Source organism: Sinocyclocheilus rhinocerous, unplaced genomic scaffold (genome assembly GCF_001515625.1).
Source record: "Sinocyclocheilus rhinocerous isolate Xijiao unplaced genomic scaffold, SAMN03320098_v1.1 scaffold2852, whole genome shotgun sequence".
Lineage (NCBI taxonomy): Eukaryota > Metazoa > Chordata > Actinopteri > Cypriniformes > Cyprinidae > Sinocyclocheilus > Sinocyclocheilus rhinocerous.
The window spans coordinates 389,052-413,713 of NW_015646497.1; the positions used below are offsets into that span (position 1 = coordinate 389,052).

At 40.6% G+C, this 24,662-nt stretch overlaps 2 protein-coding genes across 2 annotated transcripts in view; both read left to right on the plus strand.

Annotated features, from left to right (window-relative positions):
• The window catches only part of LOC107707899 (NHS-like protein 2), an 87,429-nt gene extending 74,081 nt beyond the window's left edge, over nt 1–13,348 (plus strand). Inside the window, exons 4-9 of the mRNA XM_016512009.1 lie at nt 4,227–4,369; nt 4,838–5,027; nt 6,463–6,600; nt 6,880–9,369; nt 9,460–9,607; nt 10,198–13,348. Of these exons, the coding sequence (XP_016367495.1) occupies nt 4,227–4,369; nt 4,838–5,027; nt 6,463–6,600; nt 6,880–9,369; nt 9,460–9,607; nt 10,198–10,519 (3,431 nt within the window). The 3' untranslated portion in view covers nt 10,520–13,348. The remainder of the gene's footprint in view (nt 1–4,226; nt 4,370–4,837; nt 5,028–6,462; nt 6,601–6,879; nt 9,370–9,459; nt 9,608–10,197) is intronic.
• A 1,652-nt stretch (nt 13,349–15,000) lies between these two features.
• Nucleotides 15,001–24,662, plus strand: part of LOC107707900 (rho GTPase-activating protein 6-like) — a 37,190-nt gene continuing 27,528 nt past the window's right edge. Inside the window, exon 1 of the mRNA XM_016512010.1 lies at nt 15,001–15,492. Coding sequence (XP_016367496.1) covers nt 15,400–15,492 — 93 coding nt within the window. The 5' untranslated portion in view covers nt 15,001–15,399. The remainder of the gene's footprint in view (nt 15,493–24,662) is intronic.

Below are 24,662 nucleotides of genomic sequence, written 5' to 3' on the forward strand. Positions count from 1 at the left end.
ATTACATTTTATTTTTATTTTTTTGTAACAATGTAGAAGCCTTTACTGTCAATTCGATTAATTTAATGACTCCTTAGTCAAATTTTTTTCTTTTTTTTAATCAAATGTAAATTCATGTCCCAGTCACATTTTCTTTGTTAAATAAACATTACTTACACTATCAGAAAAAAATTACATTAACAATGTAATCAATATTATGTTTATTAAAGCCAAGTATGGATCTCATCAAGTTAGTGTTTTTAAGCATTTTACATTTATTCCAAAATAATAACTCAAGGCAGTAACAATTGAAACAATAAAATTTATTTGTGAACTTGTGTTCAGCTTTTCTTTTTAATAGTTAACTTTAAACTATTTTTAAATTTTTCGGATCATCGGTCATCAAAGCTTGGTAAATATTGGTCACGGACACTGAGATTTACTTTAAATTTCACCAAGCTAATTATTCACTAAAAAGTCCCACAAATCATTTAAAGTGTTATTTTGATTTAACAAAGTGGTAGTTGTTTACTTACTTTTTTATTAGTCTTCCCACTAATGCCATTATATTGTTCATTCAGACTGATTCGCGGACGGAGGAGGAGGGATTTATCGCATGAACCAATCACAGCCGAACATAACCAGTGATATCCAATCATATTGCGTTGGAGGCATTGCCTCCTCTCACGTGACTTTCCCCCATTCATTCTCAATTACCCTCCACCAAACTTACTACACTCTTTAGGGGGTCTGTTGAAACTCGGGCTCAGGGGAGGCGAGAGAGATGAGGACTCCCGCTGTAACTTTAGCTGCTGGTGTTGCTGTTGGACAATGTTTCTTTAGAAAAACAAGTGATTTATATACTTTCTAATTTTATATTTTGTAATATTGGCATTGTTTTATTTTTGTACTATGATTTTTTTTTCTCATCCAATATTTTGAGGCGGCAATGCCTCCCTTGCCTTCTCGGAGGAAACGCCCCTGATAGCAGACTGTTTGGAAAAGTGAGGATAGTTATGTATATTAAAGAGTAATTTGCTCTGTGGTTTGTGTGTAGAATAGGGTTGCAAAGGGGTGGAAAATATTTCCATGGAAACTTTCCATGGGAACTTCGTCTGGGAAATGTTGGAAATATTCCAAGTTGGAAACTTAACAGGAATTTATGGGAACTTACGGATATTTATGGGAATTAATTGGAAATTTGAGGGAAATTTATAGAAACTATCATATACAAACATAAATATAAACATTTTGTTTGATCATAAGCTGACATGCATGCAAACTAATACAAATTTTAAAAATGAAATTTTAGGATTTTTTTTGGAATCTGTGATGCTTTTTCAGGATATAATGATGAATAAAAACTTAAAAAGAACAGCATTTATTCAAAATAGAAATCCTTTCTAACAATATAAGTAAATTTAACACATCATTGTTGAATAAAAGTATTAATTTCTTAAAAAAAGACAAAAATTACTGACCCCAAACTTTTGAACTGTATTGTTAAAAAGGATTTCTATTTTAAATAAATGCTGTTCTTTTTTTCTTTTTTTTTTTTAAATTTTACTTCCTTTTTTTTTGTTTTTACTTTTAATTATTTCATCAAATAATATTGAGAAAGTATCACAGGTAATAAAACAAATTGATAATTGATAATAAATCAGCATATTAGAGTGATTTCTGAAGGATCATGTGACACTGAAGACTGGAGTAATGATGCTGAAAATTCAGCTTTGCATCACAGAAATACATTATATTTTAAAGTATATTAAAACAGAAAACCAACATTTTTAATTGTAATAATACTTCACAATATTAAAGTTTTGTTCTGTATTTTTTATCAAATAAATGAAGGCTTGAAGAGCATAAGAGATGTGATGTTTAGAAACTAGTGCTGTCAAACGATTAATCGCGATTAATCGCATCCAAAATAAAAGTTTTTGTTTACATAATATATGTATGTGTACTGTGTATATTTATTATGTATATATAAATACACACACACACATACAGTATATATTTTGAAAACATTTACATGTATATACATATTTATATTCTTATATTTTATATATAAATATATTTAATATATAAACATTACATATTTTTCTTAAATATATACATGCATGTGTTTGTATTTATATATACATAATAAATACACACAGTATACACACATATATTATGTAAACAAAAACTTTTATTTTGAATGCGATTAATCGTTTGACAGCACTATTAAAAACATTAAAAATAGTAATGTGTCCAAACGTTTGACCAGTAATGTACTTCTGTATGATAACAGAAAACTGGATAGCAGAAGGTAGAAGAAAGAGCATCACAGCTTGAGCTAGCTAGCACATGTTACCTAGCCTCATAACTTGTCAATGAAATAGTGCTAACTTAGATTTTTCATATCTGATTTACTGGCTAGCTAGCTATTGTATAAACACTTTTTGGCATTTGCTAGTTAAACTTGAATACCACAGATCAAATATATTTGCCCAAGTAAAATCAAAACTTAGATGTAGTCCTTGGACTCAAATGCAGCAAGTGTGGCTTCAGAGAAAATGGAGGGGAATTCCCCCTTTAGGTGACTAGGGGGATTGTGTGTCGGCGAGGGTCATTTTTAGACAGTTCTTTTTATTATTATCTAACGTAAATGTTTGCTCAGTCAGTGTATTTGTTTTTACAATGGTATAATTTAGTTGCACAGTAGCTTACACACAGCACAGGTAAGTTTTAAACATATTTTTTTGTAATATTTAAGTAATTTACATGAATACTCACCAAGATGGACATTTTGATATTTTGTGTGCAGGATTGAAGAAATGATCTGTGCATGCTATGGAGGAATGCACAGTGCATGTAGGGGGTGTGGCCTCAATAGCCCTGCAGTAAGCAGTGTGCAGTGTGCATGTGATTGAGCAATAAGTAGGGTAGAAATTCAACTGAAATTGCATTCAATCTGGTTGTTTTAACCAAGATTACGCTGCAATATTTTTTTCTCATTTACATTTAAGTTCCCAGTTCCTGCAATTTTGAAAATTCTCAGTTTATTCCCATTGATTCCCATATATTCCCGTTAATTCCCATGGAAATTTAAAATTCCCGGAATTTTGCAACCCTAGTGTAGAATGCTTTGCAAGTTGGCCTGTGTTTGCAGAAGTTGGTTCTTGTTACAGCTGCAGGGAAGTAATAATCATAACGCATTCCAAAACACAACTGTCTTTTTTATATTTCTCTTTGCTTTCCATGGAACTTTACACAGCAGATTGCATAGTTTGGTCCACCAGTCTTTGCAGTGCAAGTGTTTCCTTGAGTAACTTGGGGTCTAAGGCTAACTGAAGGATTGTCTCTCTGTGTATCTCATTAGTGTAGCGATTTGAAAGCCATCCGGTCAAGATTCATTCCTGGAATAGAACTGTCTCCATTCAGCATGATAAATAAAATGCCACCACATATTTAAAAGTTGCTAGGCTGTAGTTTTGCTGAAGTCTCAATCTTATTTTAGTGGAGGTTTAGGATTTCAACTGTGTGCTCTGTTCGGCTCTGTCCCAGCATGTGAAGAGGGCTCTACTCAACAAGGCTAAACTTGGGGCTTGGGGCTATTGTTGACTCCGGAGGTATGCCATTGTCTTAGACAGCCCGCCATTGCTAGGCAACCCCAAGTCTAAGGGTGCGGCATCCCAGTTCAGAAACAGAGGGATCAACCCCCCTAAACACCATCGCACACACAGACCATATTATTGAGGACCTCAAATAGAAAAAATGTTTTATATACTAAGATGGCATTCACTAATAACTTACACTTAACCTAACCCTAGCAGTAATCCTGTTGACATTTTTAGATTTAAAGATTTGGCCGATTTATGAGCCTTTCAACAACCTAAATGTCCTCACAAGGGAGTATTTGACATTTGAGGACATTTTTAAAAATTCGGCTCTCACTAGTATAGCCAAATCAGTGCCTACTTACTGAACATTAAAGGATAAAGACATAAATCCAGTGTTTCAGTATGCGTGGTTTTGAGTATATAGTGGGAGGGGAGAATGTTTTGGGGGATTAAAATGGATACAAGAATGGGGTGGGGTCTTGTGAGGGGAGTCCTTGGAATGAATGTAATGGTAATCATTCTGTTTACAAGAGCCCTAGGGAACATTTCTGACGAAGAGGGAGAGAGATTTCATTAATTGATTTCAGTGTCTCTTAGAGCTGTTGCTAGCTTTAAAACTAGCATGTTGTGTCTACTCAGATTTTGAGGAGCAGTTGTATGATAACAGAGTGACAGGACAGACATTCAGACACCCCTCCTCTCAGAGCTCGGAGGACACGTCAACCATCCTCAGCCGATCCCCTTCCTCACTCAACAACAAGAAGACGGAGTTCGTCTTTGTGGTAACTACTTGTATGCTGTCTTATTAGCTCTTACACTGATGAAACTAGTAACTTTGGCTTTTATTAAGTCACTGGATTCTGACTTGTGTGCCACCAACAAACTCATTTGTTTTCTGTAAAGTTTGCAAATCTAATTAGATGTGGTTTGTCCCCTGAGTGAAAACAGCTACAGGCTTCTCTGTGTCGGTGGTTTTGAGCATGTAAATAAGCCGTAATTTAAACATCCTGCCAATTCATCTGTTAAAAAGATAAAAACTCAATTCAATGTTTGAATATAAAGAATATTAATTGTTAAAACGAATTATATAATCATTCACATTTACCAAAAATCCATATTTATAAATGAAGTGTTTAAATGAATACATCATTTGGGTAATAATACAAATCATTACAAATACAAAATTAGGAATTAATCATATTGTTTTATATTCATACTCTCATTTTATCTCTCTCTCTCTCTCTCTTTAGCCTGCAAATAAGCAGGTGTGTGAGGATGAGACCACAACATTAGGGGTCCGGGCGCAGGACCCGACCCCCTGTGGTTCAGAGAAGTCACTTCTAGGCTGGAATGCATCACTGAGTCCACCTGTTGCAGAGAAACCTCGCTGGTACCTGGGCCGACATACTCCGGCTCACCTTGTACCCATTGAGATCACAGGTTGGCATACTGTCATGTTGAGTGTATCTGTATACTTCTAAAGTCTTTTTAGAGTCCGACGTGTTTGGAGGTGTCATTGATGTGTAATTTATGTTAAGAACTTTCCACAATTTATTAGATGTTTGCTTTTTTGATGAAATGAGTCCATATCAAGTGGTGAGAATGTTTTGCTGTGTACAGCATAGACTGAACAATAGTGTCTCCTATCAGGTCCTAGGTTACCTGAAATAGTGTTGGATGTTTTAGATCTTGCAAATTAAATCACATTATCATCACCATCATCATCATCACCACAGACAACCCTGTTTCTCAGTTCTTATGCTCTCTTTCCAAAGAGTTCACAGATCAGATACGATTTCTTATGAATGTACTTAAAATGTTAAAGCATTTGCTCCTCTCTCTAGCTGTCACCCAGTTTTTTAAAGCAAGACATCACTTTCCCTCTCTGTCCCACACCCATCTTCCCCCTGACTACCTTCCTGCTCCCCTCTCTGTCCTGGACATAGTAGAGAGGTGGCTGGATCTGTAAACACAGATAATGCTGTACTTAGGCAGCCTGGAGTCTGATTCCCAAAGTGGTGCTGCTCTTCACCCGCTAAAGATAATGAACAGGTAGCTGTTGCCATGGCAACATGCAGCTCTCCCTCTTTCGCTTAGCTAGGAGGTGCAGAAAAAGCTGCATAGAGTGAGAGACAGACAGAGAGTGAGTGAGAGAGAGAGAGAACTGTAGCGGATGGGTGGGAGTAACAGGGCCAAAGGAAGAAAGGTTTTTTTCACCTCCTTGTTGTTGGTATTTTCATGAATGAAGCCAGCTCACATGTTGGGAGGTAATGAGGTTTCGTTGGGAGAGCTGTTTTCTGAGAGACACAAGAGGTATCCATGAAAAGAACATAGTGAGAACTGGGTTTAATTAGAACATTATGTTCAGTTCTTTTCATCATTGTGGAATGGTGGACCATTTATCACAGCACTCCCTCCTGCACCGGGTGTTTAAAATTATTAAACACCCAGTCAATGCAGTGCTTGAAAACACATCAGCAGTGTATTGTCCCACAGAAATTATAGAAAGTTACATAGATCTGCCATTGGGTAGTGCTTAGTCAATATCCAGCTCTTGTTTTGATGTATTATCCAGTGTCCATTGTCTGATTTAATTTCTCCAGATCAATCAGGCACCATGATCAAGTCTCCAGCTAACCATCTATCTCATGTTGGCTATTGCTTTTATCCATAAAATATTTTTTTTCATAAATGACCAGAATGCTTGTCATTGCCTTTACTCAAGTCTGATTAGGCAGTCATAGCTAATGTTTTTCAGCCTAATCCTAACATGTATTTAATAATATACCTTTTATGCGACCATTTTAAGGTAACAATTTATCTGACTTAAGACTGTCAGTTAGCCTGACAGCTGGTATCTCATATCTTGCCTCAGGCCAGTGCTTTGATAAGCACTCCGCACAGCGCAGCGAACTGCGGGCCGCCTTTAGAACTGATTCAGCGGTCAACCCAAAGACCGTTCGCCGCCCGAGGAGTGTGGTTGCAGGCCCTGATGTCACGCTGCACTGCCAAGGTGACTAACAGGAAGTTAGGCAAGTTACTGACAGGGTCAAAGAGTGCAAAAGGAAATAAACAGGAAAAGGACAATGGGCACTGACCAATGATTTCCACCTAGAGTAATTTGTAAATCTAAAATTTAATGTTTGTTAGAGCCACACATAGGCTTTGACAAACTTGTTTTAGTTAACAATATTCTGAATGATATCTTTTAGAATCTTTACAAAAACGTATCTAAGTATAAACAGCAAACTTCTGTTTTAAACTCCTTTTTAAAAAACTATTTTGTCTTTAGGTGACAGCAAAATTCTTGCTGTTGATCTAATACAAGGTGCCTGTTCCCCTGGATCCTCTCAACCCAGATCTTTGGAGCCAACTACCGAGAACACAGGCCAACAACATATTCCCCTTCGGAAGACACAGAGTGACCTGGAGTACAGTGTCCCCCCATCCCCAAAGACCCCATCAGGCATGATGGATCATGCCACTCTGATGTGCCCAAGCCCCTCCTGGAATGGCCCAAAAGGTTCTACTTTTTCTCCTTCCTGGAATGACTCTTACAACTATGCCTTGGTTACCAGCCCTGCTTCCAAGCAACCAATATCTAAAACTGGAATGCTAACACCTGGAGGTGAAGGAGGTGGTTTTATCTGTCCATCCCAGACCAGTTCAGGCCTCTCCATGAGCTCAGGGTCACATTCCAGCTCATTCACCTCCATCTCGGAACCATGTGGACACCGGGTGTATACAGTGTCCACACAGGGGAGTGGCGTTCCTGTAGGGAAACGGAATGACACTGAGGGGGCAGCTTCCATTGCAGGCATGGGAAATAACAAAAGTGATCAGGAGAAGAGGTCAGCCCGGTCCTATGTCTTCAGGTTCCGTGAACGTTCACTTTCAACACCAACAGACTCTGGATCATTTTGCTCAGCAGATAATATATGCTCTCCAGGTGAAGCTGTCCCTGTTGTTCCAGAGGGTGAGAGTTATGCCCTGTTATATCCGAGCAACAGCTCAGAGGATAGCACAAGCACTGATAACATTTCTGTGACCACAGGTTCAGACTTTCTTCCGGATGTTCGACTAAGGTCACGCTCACGTAGTATCTCACTAAAGAAATCTAAGAAAAAGCCACCACCTCCAGTACGTAGTGTATCCCTGATGAAGAACCTATCAGAGGTTGGAGGAATGGGCTCCTACCACAGTGAAGGACACTTCAGAGATGGCAGACCCAAAAGTCTCGTTATCCCTCGGGATCACCATATTCAAGATTCATTCCAGCCAGAGTTCCTAATTGTCAAGCCTGAGGACGACACAGATCAGGCCCACAGTAGCTTGGAGACATCTTCTGATATTTATCAGCCTGCTGACAGGGATACAGAGCTTGGGTTTCCTCCTCACTGGCAGCTTAGCGAGTGGAAGTCCAACAATGATCCCTACCGCTCACTGTCGGGTTCAAGCACAGCCACAGGTACCACAGTGATTGAGTGCATGAAGGTGCGAGGTAGCTCAGAATCCCTAAATTCACCCTCAACCTCACGAGCCACGTCTCCATCCCTGCTCTCCATTGAGGCTGAGACCAAGGTATCCCCCTTCAAGCCCCCATGCCTCATGTCCCCATCCAGTGGCTACTCAAGCCAGTCTGAAACTCCAACCCCAACTATATCAAACACCCTCATCACTGGACCTTCTTCAGTTGGCTGCAAGATGCGCCCAAAGATTCCAGAACGTAAATCTTCCCTCCCAGCTTCTGCAAAGGATAAATCACGTTCACGTCTTTCATTTGAACTACCTGCAAACTCTCAACTGGATCTGTCCTCTGTCAAACCCAAGCCGAAAGCCAGCCGACGCCACTCTGACACATCTACAGCCAACAAACCAGGTAAACTGAGCCCTAGTCAGTCTTCACTGCCTATGGTTACAACAACAGACTTGCGAAACATCCGACTTCGTTCAGTAAGCCGTTCAGAACTTGAGGACAGTCCTGATGGCTCTTCTGACATTATAGAGGAAGAGCAAAGTCGAGATCTCAGCCCTCCTATTACTCCCTCGAACACAAAACAGTCAAAGCCACCAGTTGCAATGAAGCCGCCTCTACCTAAAAGACCCATGAACTTGATGCTTAAATCTCCCTCATCCTCCCCTCTGGCACCTGAATCTCCTCCATCTTCCCCTGTGGACCGACCCATGCCTGTGGGTAACATCTATATGGTTGTAAGAAAGCCCAAACCTAAGAGACCAGCTCAGTCCTCACTCAGCACATCTGCAATAGCCCCGCAAGAGCCACTCCACAGCCATGTACCTCCTCTCCCTGAGTTTGATCTGGAGCATGGGATTCCTATTGAAGAAGATCTTCCATCCCCAAGTAGCCCAGAGAGAGAGGACAAAAGTAAGACTCTTCCAAGTGGAATGACGATATCCTGTTTAGCGGAATTAGACAAAAGGAAGCCCAAGGTACCTCCTCCGGTGCCGAAAAAACCCAATGTCCTTCTTCTGCCCTCTCCAAGCATCCAGACCAATGGCGGGGCAGAAAGGCAAACTCTACTCTCCGACAGCAACTCCCAGCCACCTACAGGTCCATCAGCATCTGACATTGAGGGTGATTTGCTTAAAGATGAAGATCAAGATGATCCTGCAAGGGATCATGCAAACCATAAAAATTCAGAAAGTTGTGAGACCTTTGGAAATCAAGAGAATGATGTGGTAGCTGAAGAGGACAGTTCAAAAGATTCAGATTCTCATCAAATTACAGAAAGAGAGGCACCTCCAGCAGAGACAGTAACAGGTTAAACATTTGTTTACATTTTCAGTTAAGATATCTTTCTAGACATAATCAATCTGGGCTTAATTTATATTCTTCTATGCTGCTTCACAGAAACTTATGCAGAAACAGAAATACTGGAAGAGAACAACTCTGCAGCTGACAAGACTGAACTACACATTACAGAGGAAACAGACGATGATGTTTTTGTCCACACACCCACAACTCACACCACTGAGGACCTCTTTACCATCATACACAGGTAAAATTTGTACTTTAACATTCATACTGATTTATTTATCTATTTCTCTCTAACTAGAATTACTTTGGTATAATTTGGCATAACATATGCCGATATGGTCTTGTACTGGATTATCTGGGACTATGTCTTCCAGTGCAGAGGTCACCAATTAGCCACTTAAGTTTCCATGTCCAACTGAAAAAATGTATCAATATAACATAAATTGATTGCTAAAAATGTATTTTTTATTAATTTAATTGCTGACCATTTTATAAAAATCTGTCTGTGATGCCTTCTAATTTAAATCATCTTTCTTTGTCCAAAAAACATATTTAATATATTTACTATATATAGTAAAATAAATTAACTAAATAACAGTAGCTCTTAAAGTAACATAAATAGGAAATTGATTAATTAGCCAGCCATCATAAACTCTTACATCCAAACCTGGAGGGTCACTGTTCTGTGGTTTATTTCAAATCAGTAACTCTTAAGGTGTCTTTAATTAGGGTTGGAGCTAAACTCTGCAGGGCAGTGGCCCTCCAAGTCCGGATTTGAGGAACCCTGCTGTAAACGGTTATAAAACATTTGCATTGTTTTGCCTTTCCTAGGTCAAAGAGGAAAGTTCTTGGTCGCAAGGAACCAACAGATTCTTTTGGAAGCAGGCAGTGTCTGGTCTCACCTGTGAAAAGCAGTAGCACAGACCTCCGAACTCTGGGCCTCGGGACCACTCCTAGGTCAAGCTCACGAAATGAGAACTTTATGGCTCTTCTCCAGAAGAGAAGCAGCAAAGCCAGCAGCGGGACCCGAGTTTCTGCCATGGAGTTGCTGAAGAGCACAAACCCCTTGGCACGACGAGTCACTGAGTTCTCTCAGTCACAGCCAGATGGGAGTGCAACGAACACACCAAAACCAGCTCCACAGGACCAGTGATTCCACTTGTAGAGAACCACATGCTGGATATCAATATGGCTGGTTTTCCGTGACACTCCACTGCCCATCTAAATGGTTTAATTTACAAAGACCTCATGCTGAAGGAAATTAAGTGGGTTTGAGTTGTTGCTTTCAGACAAGGGGATATCACTCTGATGATGTAAGATTTTTGTGGAGTATAGTTGGTATTAAAGGAAACTGAGCCCACCACTGATACCAAATTATGGCATAGAAATCTGCTATTCTGGAAATATGGATGCGATGATGAAACTCTTGAATGGAAACTGACATCAAGAAATATTTTCAGACTGTTCACTATTTTAGGAGCCCAGCCTATATTTGTGGCCAAAGCCTGCTCTGCCACTTCAGTGGTGGACTAGAAAGTGTCTTAGTAGGATAATTGTGTTTTAATAGACTGCACAAACTCACACAGAGAGAGGAGTGTATGACACAAGTCGGAAACATTCCACAAAGGTTGTAAGCAAGGTCTGGTACCCCTTAAAATGAAGCACTTTCACCAGTACAGGAACTAGTTTACAAGACAAAAAGCTATATTTGTTATTTTCCATTTTCTTTTTCGTTTTATTTTTTCCAAAAGTATGAAAGGCCATTTAAATGTCTTCTTGAGTTTATTTAATCTGTATAAAAAACTATGTATACAATATATATATATATATAGGAAAATGTAACTGCTTGATCAAAGACACAACAGACACAAAGCGGTCTATATCTGTGACTATTCTTGGGAAACTGCCTATTATTTTATAAGCTCACAGCACACAAGGGATTGAAGTGATCATATTGAACCATCATAATGCAATACATCTGAACCCACATCTAGAGATCTTCCCACACTGCCAAAAGTGTAAACAGACAGCATATAGTTATGCTTTGGCACAACGTACAACAAATCAAAATTGTCATAGACAAAACATACCTTTGAAAATAAAATTTGTGGACGGTACATGAGGGAATAGCACAGAAAGTGATGGTCCATAGGGGGGGACATTAGACTACAGAAGATGGTCCAGTGAGTGTTACCAGAGGGTCATTGGTTTGGTTCTGGCTGTCCATTGCGTCAAATCTGTCCGTGGTTTCTTTACAACTCAGGAAACCCATCATGGCTACCGGTCCAAGTGTATAATCTCAAACTATCAGGCAGGAGATTTACTGAAGCCTATGGATGGTAAAAAGATGACCGAATTCATATATCTCTCCACATTTTTTCCAGAAAAACCAGACACTTATGACCACAATTCCAGATCATCTCTCAAGACATAGGAACATTCAAATCTAAGTGCAAAGCTTCTCACTTTATGTCCATTTCAGACTATGCATCAAAGATGAATCCGACTTGCCCTTCTGTCGGCACTGGCAATGAATGCCTGTGAATGTTAGGAAAGGGTGAGGCAGAGCTCAACAGTTTTGTGTTTAGATTCAATTTTTGACCAAGAAGAACTTAATAGAAAAGACATTTTTTAATGGTTGCCCTCCACGAAACTGCAAGACCGAAATGTAGATCAACATTTGAATGCACAAAGACTTTGTAGACTTTGATCAAATGTGGTAATTCACTCAAGGACTTGAGCAGGTCACCTGTGGTAAACTGATCATCATCCTTCATTAAGGGAATTTTGGAGGCTACTGCAGACGGAGGGTCTACCGCAGGCAGCCGCAGAGACTGAGACTTCAGAGACTGCTTCTTCTTACCATTCCGTATGAAGCTCCCCTTCCTCATGTGACTGTTTTTCTGGCTCTCAATCAGACAATGGACAGAAACCTGGTGCTACTGATCCGGAGCGCCCTCAGCAGTCCAGGAGAGGAAGTGCTTGGCAAAAATCTGTTCTTAAGTCTGGAACAAGATCGAGATGGATCTTGTCTTGATGTTCATCTTCTCAGACTAGTCCTTCAGGTATTCCGACAATATGAAAAGCATAACGTGAAAAAAGAGACAGAATACCACCACATTAAAATAGTGTGTGACACTTGTTTTAAATATTTAGTGAATGAAAAAAAAAGTCTGACAACCAGTGTTTATTTGCCTTGTACTCTGGCGTGAAGCCTCTGTGTTTTTAAATGCCTTGGTATTGCACTTCCGTAGAAGTATGCAGAGTTTCTTTTACTCTTTTTAGGATTTACTACTATAATATTTATCACTACTCTTGTGTACTCTGTGCTTAACCCTATCAATGTCAACAGTACTCTCACAGGTACAAGTAAAAGAGAGAGGGAGGACAGTGGAAAGAGATGGTATTATATGGGCAAAACAAGTGGAACTCAAGAAATGTACCTTAGTGGACTGTTAGAAGCCTTGTGCATCAATAATGTAAATCCCAGAGAGGGGAGACAAGTATCCATTGGAGAGACATATATATATTATAATCACATTAGAAGTGTTTGACAAACTGACCCGAAAAACCAGTTCCTCTCAAGAGTTTCACTGACTTCACTCAAGCCATTTTTTTCTTTCCTCACATAGCCGATAGGGATTCATTCTGAATCCCATTTCGGTACACAGAAGAGAGTCAAATGTGCCAGCTAAGGGAGAAAAAAGGGAGTCCAGAACAAGTTTGTTAACAACCATCTGGTTGCTGTCAAGCATAACCAATGACTTTTAATCAATTCTTGACATCACAAGCTGACAACTCCCTGCATTACACACAAGACTACAGTTTTTGTCGCATTTTACATGCATGATAAGACTGAGTTTAGTAGTCCGGCACAAAGGTCCTTTTACAGATTGCCAGAATGGAAAAAGCTTTAAAATGTTCAGATTGCCCTTGTTCATTGGGAATAAAAGAAAGACAGGGTGGGAAGGCAAGATAATAATGAGAATTATATTTTTGTTATTTTAAAATTTGCATATTATAGACCTCACCCTCCAGCAGAAATGACGGTTGCTGTGAGATCTCTAATCAGCTGAAGTATGTCTTGCCTGTGTGGTAAAAGGTATATCATTAAAATAAATTATTTTTCTTGCATAACAGTCCTTTGCAGTTGTGGTGGTGGTTTTTTTTTCTACTTTAGTTTACACAATACACATTCCCTTTTTTGCATATTCAAAATCCAAATTTGATCATTTATAGAGAACTTTTTGTTTATGAGGACTTCTCGACAGGATTGAGATCTTAGATCAGATTCACTTACCAAACTGAGACCACACAAAACATTAGTAATTCCACAACAAATTTACGTAATCGCTTCCATTATGAGAATCTTAAACAATATTGCCCCCTTGTGGGTTTATTTTTACCCTTCAATTCTGCTGTTTATCAAACGTGTGCAGCGTTCACCTAAATAGCAACCACAACCACCGCAACACTTTCATAAACACCTGTTTTTCGTTGCGTACTGGAACATGTTTCTGACCCACAAGGCCATCGTGTGCAATAGCAAAAGGTCACTGAGGTACTTTGAACTATTTATTTATTTATTTTTAATGTTGAGTAGTCTAATACTACCGTTCAAAAGTTGGGGTTTACTAAGATGTGATCTAAGGCTGCATTTTTTTTTGATGAAAAATAAAAGCAGTAGGCTAATATTGTGAAAGATTTGTAAAATATAAAATAACTAAATTAACTGCATTTTAATATATTTTGAAATATACTTTATTCCTGTGATCAAAGCTGATTCTTTGATCTGCTGATGTTACTGCAGTGTCACATGATCCTCCAGAAATCATTCTAATATGCTGATTTGGTGCTCAAGAAATATTTCTTGTTATTATTATCAATGTTGAAAATGGTTGAAAGTGCTACTTAATATTTTTGTGGAAACAGATACATTTTTCATGATTCCTAGATTCTTTGAAATAGAAATCTCATAAATGAATGTAAAAGTCCTTAAAGGGGTCATATGATGCTGCTAAAAAGAACATTATTTTGTGTATTTGGTGTAATGAAATGTGTTTATGCGGTTTAAAGTAAAAAAAACACATTATTTTCCACATACTGTACATTATTGTTTCTCCTCTATGCCCCGCCTTCTGAAACGCGTCGATTTTTACAAAGCTCATCGTTTTACAATTTAATGCATCCTTTCAAAATCCACATAAAAAAAAAAAATGACTGACCCCAAACTTTTGAACACTAGCATTAACCAGAATCTCTGAAATTGTATCATATGGGATTTTCAGATGTGTTTGAGATTATTAAAACAAAGTTGTAATAACTGAATAATATAAAGGATTAGATTTGGGGGGAAAAAGCCTATTTGATGACGAAAATATGAATGTGAATTATACACAGATGATAAAATCTCCCCATCAACAATTCAAAAATGTCAGCATAGTGCTTGTTCTAGTATTTTAGTCAGATCTAAAACGTCATGGAGCAAAGTTCAGTTATCATACTGCAATTACTACCAAGATAAAAGCTAGTCATACTCGCACCGACTTGAACCTTCAGACCTTTGTTTTATGGCATGCGCAGTTAAGGAGGTGGGAATGGGAGGATAAGTGAGACCTGATCCCAGCCACCGGCACAGCCCATACTAATGCATTCCCAGTGCTTCCAGTGCTTGCATCAGAGTGAAGGCTGTGAGTTTGTCAAACTCTGAGCTGCCAGTGGCACATTTCCTGTTGTTGACAGGCGAGGAGCACAGAAGAGGCTGCACTGAGCTGCGTGTAGGGACTCGCATTTTATCAGCTGGAGTGCACACAGACACACGCAGAGAGCACCCTTTCACAGGAAGAACTGCTATCACTTCTCAGATACACAGACGCAGAGGAAGCACTGACACTGAACCTCTTACCAACGGCCCAGAAACAGGAGCTGCTCCACAGATGGACTGACTCCCTCCATCCAGAGTTTGACTGATGAAAACAAGTGGGATCTGCTTTGCTGTTTTCACCTGATCTGAGTGTCTACCCAGGAAGTGTTATGGTTTTGTTCTACGTGGGATCGGATAAAACCTCATCTACAGTCATGCAGCCTGAGGACCCTGTTCGCCAGGACATGCAGTTCTACTATGTGGTGAGTAGGGGAATTACCTACAGTCGTATGCAAATGTGTACAGGTTTTAACGCTGACTCAACCTGTACGATTCCCTACATGTCATTTTTACATTTAAAAAGTATTGTAAACTAAAGTTACTCTGATGCTGTCTTATATTTTCCTGCTAAGACTCATATTCAGTAACACGTGTTCTCAACCATGTGCCCTATTGTAAGCAACCTACATAAGCATTGCACCACTGAAATATTTATTTCTCTCTCTTCATTTTTCTTAAGATAGGGTGGTAAATATTAATCATTGAAAGCATTAATATCACCCGTTTTGGGGTCAGCAGCATTGGTAAACATGCTATAAAGTAGGCTGTATACTTCTGCACTTTGATCCATGATCCAGGAACAATTTTTGAAAACTGCTATAAAACTAATATCTACTGCTTGTTGTACTTACAACAACTAAAGGATCTTAAAATCTTACAAAAAAGTTTCAGTATGTATATAAATGTTTGTAACAAAGTAGCCCGTGTGCACTTCAGTTTGGCTGCTATTGATAATCGTGGTTGGCGTTGCAGAGATCGCAGGTTCAGCTCTGGATGTGGATGCCCCGTGGACATTTGACCCCAAATTGCTCCACAAGATCTGTCCCTGCAATTCACACGAACTGTTTCTGCTAAATGACATGTAATGAAGTTTCAGAAGGACGATCAATTCAGAATGAAGGCTTTGTTTCTAAAGGTTGATTTAATAGGTTCTTCGCCCGTTGCGTCAAGCCAACCCGAACAGCGTAAATTTAATTAAACTCATTGGACGTCACATGAGCTAATGAGCCAATATAGAGTACACACGTACTGAAATCTCAGGATTCACGTCAGCTGATCCAATCATTTTGTTGCTCTTGGTTGTAAAAGCCTCAGTAGAAATAGATTAGGAAGTTGCTTTCATGCTTCAAAACAGCGTGCAGTGGAAAAGTACAAAGATTTGATGGATTGGCCAACATCTTGGACAGTGTGCAATATAATGAAGACCATATGCTGTGAGTGTGGGGGAAGGGGTCCCCGTTATATTTCATCCTGCTGTCAGCTGTTTGCAGATAGCCATCAGTGTTCGTTAGTAGAAATAGGACAGGTGCAAAACCAGCGTTTCTGTAGACATCTGCGCTAATTTATGCACCGTGTCCCACAGGATTTCTGATGATGTACTTTTTAAATTCACATTGTGGCATTGCATTGTAAAGAGCTTTTAGCATCATTAGCAAAGGTAAAACATGCGAGAGTCTATTCTCAGAGGAGCCAAAACAGGGCCACCAGCTTTCACATATTTAAGAGCTTCTGGATAATGATTAGAGTCATTCTCTGGTGCTGCACATTCCTGCAGTGTTAGTCAAGGTAAACAGATCCATCTCTAATGTCAGTACTTGATCAGTGAGGGGCTTCTCATCTCCAAATAATGTTTTATAGATGTGTCATACTTAATTAATGCATATGGTCAAACATACTTAAAACCATGGTATGGTAATGCTGGAAAACTCTTTTTGCCAACAGGCTGTGTGGGGGAAAAAAATGCAAAATATGTGCTGGAACATTGGAAAACTCTGCATTGGGGTGTTGGAAGGATTGGAGGCAGGCAGATGAGGATTAGATTGTCTCCATGTGTCCTGATTTATAGTTTGGACCAATAAAAGAAGCACGAAAACACAACACCACACAAGCTCACAATTTCTTGCATTAAACAGCCGAACTCTACCTGGGTTACGTTAGGAGGTTTAGTCTCACTGGTCCATTGATGAAAGATGATGTGCTATATGTCTTAAAGCAAGGGTTCCACAAACCTTTTTAGGACCCATTTGGCAGGTGTAATTTATCTATTACATTTACACAAACTTTAGAATGTTTTAATGAAATATGAGGGGGAAAATCCAGTTTGTTCTCTTATTTTTTGTTTTCCTTATTTTATTAGATTGGGTATGCTTGCTAATCAATTTCATTTCATTATCATAAGGCTTATGGTAAGCCAACAAAAAAGAGAATAAATATTAAATACACGAGTGTGAGTTATACAGACAGAGAGAGAATAAGCCTTATCTTTTATTTCCTGGTGTCACAGCTTTGCAGTGTAATGTAATGTAATGATGCACTGAAACAGAACTTGCAGTTCAGTATTTGTTGATTCAGCAGCTGCTCTGATGGATTCAGTGATTTTGTTCAGTGAAGTATTCATCAGACTGATAACTGAGATGGCGGCCAAATGTCTAATGGCAATTTTGCACACTTGAAGGGTACTGCAAGAAGGGGACGCCACAAAGTTCTAAGCAACAGTCAACCCCTTCACAAAAGGTCTATGCGACGGTCACTTCAAGGAATTAATTTTAACGTTTATGATCATGAAAATTCACAGTGGCAGGTCATGTTTCATTTTAATGCTAATGCTGGCTGGAGAGTTCAAGCTCACGTATAAATGTGGGTGGAATATTTTTTTGTTATGTATCTTGCATTTTTTAATCGAACTATACAGTAGTTTGTTTTATATTGTAGCCACGTAACGCATTGCAGGAAACACTGCAGTGAGCTGCATCATGGCTTGACTTTGCATGAACTCACCAGCACTCTCATACTTTGCAAGACAAATTTTTCCTCTCTTAGTAACCCACAGCTTGAAAACTGCGGTTGGAAGTCAACATGGAATCAACATTCACCTTATTTTTATTTTTTTGATCCTATTATGAAGGATTCATCCATGCATACGTTTCATGTTTTTATTTATTTTGACCTTGTAATTTTTATTTCAGTTATTTTAACTCATTCTCAACTGCTCTTTGGTGATGTATGCCAGGTTTCGAGTCATTTAGTACAACTGACTGCAAACTCGCATTCAGATCTGTCTGAATCCAACTAATGGGTAAGAAGTTGTTGTTGTTGTTTTTTTGGATAATAATTTTTACTCGAAACTCGGATGTAAGTCACAATACCGAAGACCTGTCACTATTTCCGTTACATCTTAACTCTATACTTCAAAGCTTGTCACCAGTTTCCTCAGTGAGCAGTCACATGACTCAAAACATTTCAAGATGAAAGGTTTTTATCATATGATTGATGAACATGAAAGAACAAAGGAGGTTTGACATTCTGAGAACTTCCTTTTCCTCCCCTCTTCCTGGTACATTTAATGGTCAAGCCCATTGAAAGGTATTCCCACTAAGTGATGTGAGGTCTCCGGAAGGACACCAATAGCCTTAACAATGATTTTAATTGGAAATAATACTACTGTATTATCTGGGGGATTTGTGGAAAGGCCATTCTGTGGAATGTGAGTGTTCAAAAGTCTTGCCTTCATTAGAGAATTAGCGCTTAAATATTCTCTGTGATTTGGAATTTGAAGAGCGTGGTCTAAGATGTCACACACAAGTGAAAAGTTGCCAGAAAGACTTTAAAACCTTGTATCCTCTTGAGAGTTTACAGCTATTTGGACCATACTTGCATGTATTTGAAGTTTCTGACCTAAAATACAAAGGGGGTTTTCTTTTTACAAGTGTTTTTATAGACTGTTATGCGCATAATATTAAACCTCAAAGAAAATTCAATCATCTTTTTTAAAGTTCAGGAACAGCATCTTCAGACAATGTGTCACCGTCTCATGTCACAAGCCTCTGCAAGCTAAAAGGGAATCATGGTATTTACTGTTTGTTGGGGAGAAAACACTAGCACCACCATACTCAGGGGTAGGCTATTATTTATTGTGGATATCAGTCAGTGGTGGTTTCTTCAGCATAATGGAGCAGAACAGTAGAGAGCTGCGCCGATGGGTGGAGAATGTCCTGTTTAGAGAAGCATTGCATCTTTGCTGAATGTTTTTGTGAATGGCATTTCCTCTCCATGGCCTCTAGGGATCTTTTGAAGAACAGCTTGATGTTATAATAAAGCACAGAAAAGATAAGAGGATTGAAAGGATAAAAGAAAAGTGAAATAAGAAAAGTTATGACTCATGTTACGCAATCTGTCCTCCTGTAATGGTGAAATGAGACCACACTGGCCCACACACACACCTTGAATTTCTGATGTACTGTGACCTGACTAATAGAAGCCAAGCAAATCTTCTATTTTGCACTGATGCTCTCTACAAATTTGGATATGTGTCACTTTGTGTTATAAACTATGAATCAAAGTTATCTTAGGAAAGGCATTATCATTTAGTGCATCCAAGCCTTAAAATATAGCACATGCATGCTACTAAAAATTCTTTCATTTTAATGCAAATTAAATGCAACATTCTGCTACATTGTTTTTGACTGACTGTGATGTGAAGTAAGACTTGACATAACAGAGCTCAGTTAGATGTTAGTGTGGATGTATTTATTATGGATGTGTAGTGTGCATGGCCGGACTTACCATTGGGCTAGAGTGGGCTGCAGCCCATGGGCATCGCCTTGTTGGGGGGCCCGCCTTTGCCCGTTTACATTTGTTTGATTTGTTCGTTATATGCCAGTCAGAATTCAGAAATTATTAGCCGCATTTCCACTGCGCACGCAAGATCTAAACGGGCCAGCCGGGGCTACAGCTTACAACTACGACCTTCGAGGCCACAGTCAAGCAGCATAAACTGGTATTTATGATTATTTCACACAGAAGAAGGATGCATGTATTGAATCGCGTCTGCACCGATTGGTTTGTTATCACATGCTACTTTAAACAGCTCCATTAAGCAATTAGCCCCAAAGAGCGCGCATAGAAAGATAATGATAAATTCTCAAATGTTCACACCTCATTTCTTTACAGAGGATGATTCTATATTACTATATTAATGTTCCACTAAATTATGCGATCATCTGATCTCTCTCGTCTTACACATAGTGGGGAAGAAATGTCATCAAAATGATTTTAAATAAAAAATAGCAATTTAATGTTCTATATTTATATATGTACAGTAGCATCACTGCTGGTTATAGTCAGGTTGAATCAGGCACTACCATATAACCTATAATACTGTTATGTGGAACCTGAGCATTACTCCAGATATTCATTGTTCTCTCTGTTTTCTCTCTTTCCATCTGCTGATACACAGCTTCTCATTGCAAGGGAAAATAAACACCGTACCAGCAGCAATCAGAGCGCTTAAACATGGATCATTCCCCTGTCTGTGACTGTACTGCAATGTGAACGCTAGTCATCGTTACCTTTTCCACCTCAGCATGTCTAGACAGAGCTTTGACTCTGCAGAGGACATGATCCATACTGAGAAATGAATGAGGGTAGCAAGTAGAACAGGTGAATATCATGATTCATAAGTGGTTCATGATTAAGAAAATATTCAGGTTTTATTGTGCTCGAGATGTAAAGGTGTATTTTTTTAAATGATATATATATGTAGCCCTCTCTCTCTCTGCGTGCTAACTGGCCTCTAGCACTGCCGCTGCTACTCTGCGCTGTGTTGTGTGTTCGTGGGTGGTGGTAGAGAGGAGACACGGACACAGAGGGGGTCAGGATCGTGGCTTGGCCGTTTATTCCACAGCACGGCATCTATAGTGTTGATAACATGAACTCACTTATCCAGTTTCACAACTTGGGATTCGAGTGAGAGTCGAATCCCAAGCCGGTTTCTTTTTGGGTTTCTCCTTGGATGGTTGGGCCCTTGAGTGGAGGTGGCACCACTACCAGTCACAAGCACTCCCTCTCTGTCACTTGTTTCCTCTGTCCACATGTCAGCTTCCTCTGTGCTCATTTGCTCCCCCTCTTCATCGGCTGATCCAATCAGGGCTCTGTCCAGAGTCTCCTCCGAACCATCACTTGTTCCCTCCGAACCACCTGTTCCCTCTTCGCCCTCCAGTTCAATGCCTGCCCCGCTTATCTCACCATCTGACTCTCCCCCTTCTAAGATCACCTTTTGAGTGAATGTATAGCACACAATGTGTGTAGATAGTGTGTGCAGGGTAGCTAACGGTTATCAGGGTGCATGCAGTATGGCTCTGCGGGTGCCCTGCTTCTCCTCTTATTTTAAGCCTTTAGCCACAACTTTCTCCCTCTTTCTATCTTTTGGAGGTCACTCTCCAGTTTCACAACTTGGGATTCGAGTGAGAGTCGAATCCCAAGCCGGTTTCTTTTTGGGTTTCTCCTTGGATGGTTGGGCCCTTGAGTGGAGGTGGCACCACTACCAGTCACAAACACTCCCTCTCTGTCACTTGTTTCCTCTGTCCACATGTCAGCCTCCTCTGTGCTCATTTGCTCCCCCTCTTCATCGGCTGATCCAATCAGGGCTCTGTCCAGAGTCTCCTCCGAACCATCACTTGTTCCCTCCGAACCACCTGTTCCCTCTTCGCCCTCCAGTTCAATGCCTGCCCCGCTTATCTCACCATCTGACTCTCCCCCTTCTACGATCACTCCTTCGTCTCGCTCCACTGGAAGAAACATACACTGCGTCAAAAGGTTTCTATGAACCACTCTCTCTGCTCCTCCATCCTCTGGCCGCACCACGTAAACAGGCAAACTTGGTTGCTTCCTGAACACAACATATGGCCGTGCCTCCCATAGATCTCCCAAATTCTGCTTCTCCTCCACATGACAGACCTTGACTAAGACTCTATCACCTGGCAATTTTGTCATAATACTTTTTCTGTTGTCCTTTCGCCAGCTGAGATGTCTGATTAGCCAGGGCATAGGCCTGCGTCAGGGAGTCATACAGGGTCTGGACATACTCGCTGTATTCACACGGCTGGTTCATTGTGGGGGACCCGAAAATGAGGTCCACTGGGAGCCTTGGATGTCTACCAAACATAAGGTAGTACGGGCTATAGCCAGTGGAGTCATGTCGCGAGCAGTTATATGCGTATGTCATGGCATCCACATGCTCATGCCACCGGGGCTTCAGGTGAGGCTCTAGTGTTCCCAGCATGTTCATCAGGGTGCGGTTGAATCTTTCAGTGGTCCCGTTGCCCTGGGGGTGGTAGGGCGTGGTGTGGGTTTTAGTGATGCCAGTACACTTGCATAGCTCCTTCACAATTGCACTTTCAAAATTGCGCCCTTGATCAGCGTGTAATCTTGCAGGGAACCCAAAACGGCAGAAGAAATTCCTCCACAAGACCCTGGCTACTGTGCCTGCCTTTTGGTCCCTGGTGGGGTAGGCCTGCGCGTAGCGGGAAAAGTGATCTGTAACAATGAGCACATTCTCCATACCACCCTTGGACTTCTCCAGTGTCAAGAAGTCCACACAGACCAGCTCCATGGGGGCACTGGTATGAATACTGACAAGGGGGGCCCTGACGTTGGCTGTGGGAGTTTTTCTAAGGCAGCACCTCTCACACTGTTCGCACCAAGCCTTGATCTCCTGGAACATTCTTGGCCAGTAAAATCTTTCCCTTATCATCTGTAGTGTCCTCTCAAATCCCAGATGCCCTGAGTCATTGTGAAGGGCTGTTTTGATTGTTTCACGCAGCTTTTCTGGCAATATTAGTTGCTCCACCACCCCTTTATGACAGTCTCTGACACTGCGATACAGGATTCCTTTTTTTTACCACTAACTTTCTCCACTCTTTTAAAAGGAGACCCCCAGTGGCGCCCACCTTCATCCTCTCACTGTGGCTTGGTTTGTGGTTCCTGCTCTTAAAGTGGAGGATGGGACCGATGACTCGGTCTTCCTTCTGCCCCGCTCGAAGCTCCTGTGTGGTCATAGCAGGCAATGCCTCCATCCCCACATCCACATACACCTCACTGGTCTCCAGCAGCTGACCGCTCTCAGGCTCCTCCGTAACAGCTGTGTCCTCACCTGAGACCTCCTCAGGCTCCTGGGTGGTTTGTGCCTCCTCATGTCTCGGTCTACCAGTCCTCAACTGCTGCGGGCAGGACTGCAGGGTCTCCGCCACCTCCTGGTTGGACCCCAATCCTGTCCCCTTCGATACTGGATATCAAAGTCAAATATGGACAGATGAGAAACCCATCGCTGACCTGTGGCGTCGAGTTTGGCTGAGGTCATTACATATTTCAGAGGGTTATTGTCTGTCAGAACAGAGAACTTGCGTCCGTAGAGGTGGTCATGGAACTTATCCGTCACGGCCCACTTGAGAGCGAGGAACTCAAGCTTGTGTGCCGGATACCTCGTCTCGGGTGGGCTCAGGCCTCTGCTCGCATACGCAATAACCCTTTCCACCCCATCTTGGACCTGTACTAGCACAGCACCAAGCCCCCATTCCTGAGGCATCGATCTGCAGCAGAAAGGGCTGACTGTAGTCCGGATAGCCTAGCACTGGTGCACTTATCAGCTTTTCTTTTAAAGACTGAAAGGCCTCCTCGTATTGAGCAGTCCACATAAATGGCTGGTCAGGGCCTAGGCTTTTCTGGGTTCCTCTTTTCTTCTTTCTAGGGTCACCGGAGGTAAGGGGAATCAGGAACAACGAAGGTTGGTACAGCCTTGAACTCTTTCCCCAGCACTTTCAGGTCAATGTGCAGGACACCATGGTAGGGCACGGTCTGATCTGCTGCACCCTCTATTGGTATTTTAGAAGACTGTAGCTTCGGCTTCTGTAGAGCTGGGTGGCTCTGCCAGTAGTTGTGTGTAATACTGGTGATCTGCGAGCCGGAGTCAATGAGAGCCTTGCATGCCTTATATGTATAGTTTATTTTAATGCCAGAGAAACATCAGATACTCTGGATAAGATTTATTTTTGATGGTTTATGTGTTGTAGAACTTGCCAATGTTGACCTGTAGTGGGCAGTGCAGTCTATAGCTTTAAATTATACTCTGCTTCCACTAATTACACTAAACACGTGCATTATAACCGATAGCTTTATGATGCATTGATTTACCAATATTAACTGATGAGTGTGTAAATTCAAATAAATCTTTTTTTCTAGACATCATGGGAAAGTATAAATTTAGTATGTATCACTCTTCCTGCATCATCTGAGCATCCGCAACAAACCTGCACACACTGGATTTTACTCCTGCCTGCTCTTTTGGGACAGGTCTGTTCCTGTTCCTGTCCATCCTGTATCAGGGTCATATGATCATATACACCTAACAGCACTATGTTACGGCCAAAACAGGAAGAGAGCATCCTTGATGTCAGGGTCAGAGGTCAAACAGATGAAACTGAGGGTCATTTCTCTTTTAATGGCCGGATACGAACATTATCATGTGTATGGAAAACCACTGGGACAGTCATCACTTTTTTTTTTTTTTTTTTTTTTTGGGGGATGGAGGGCCCAAATT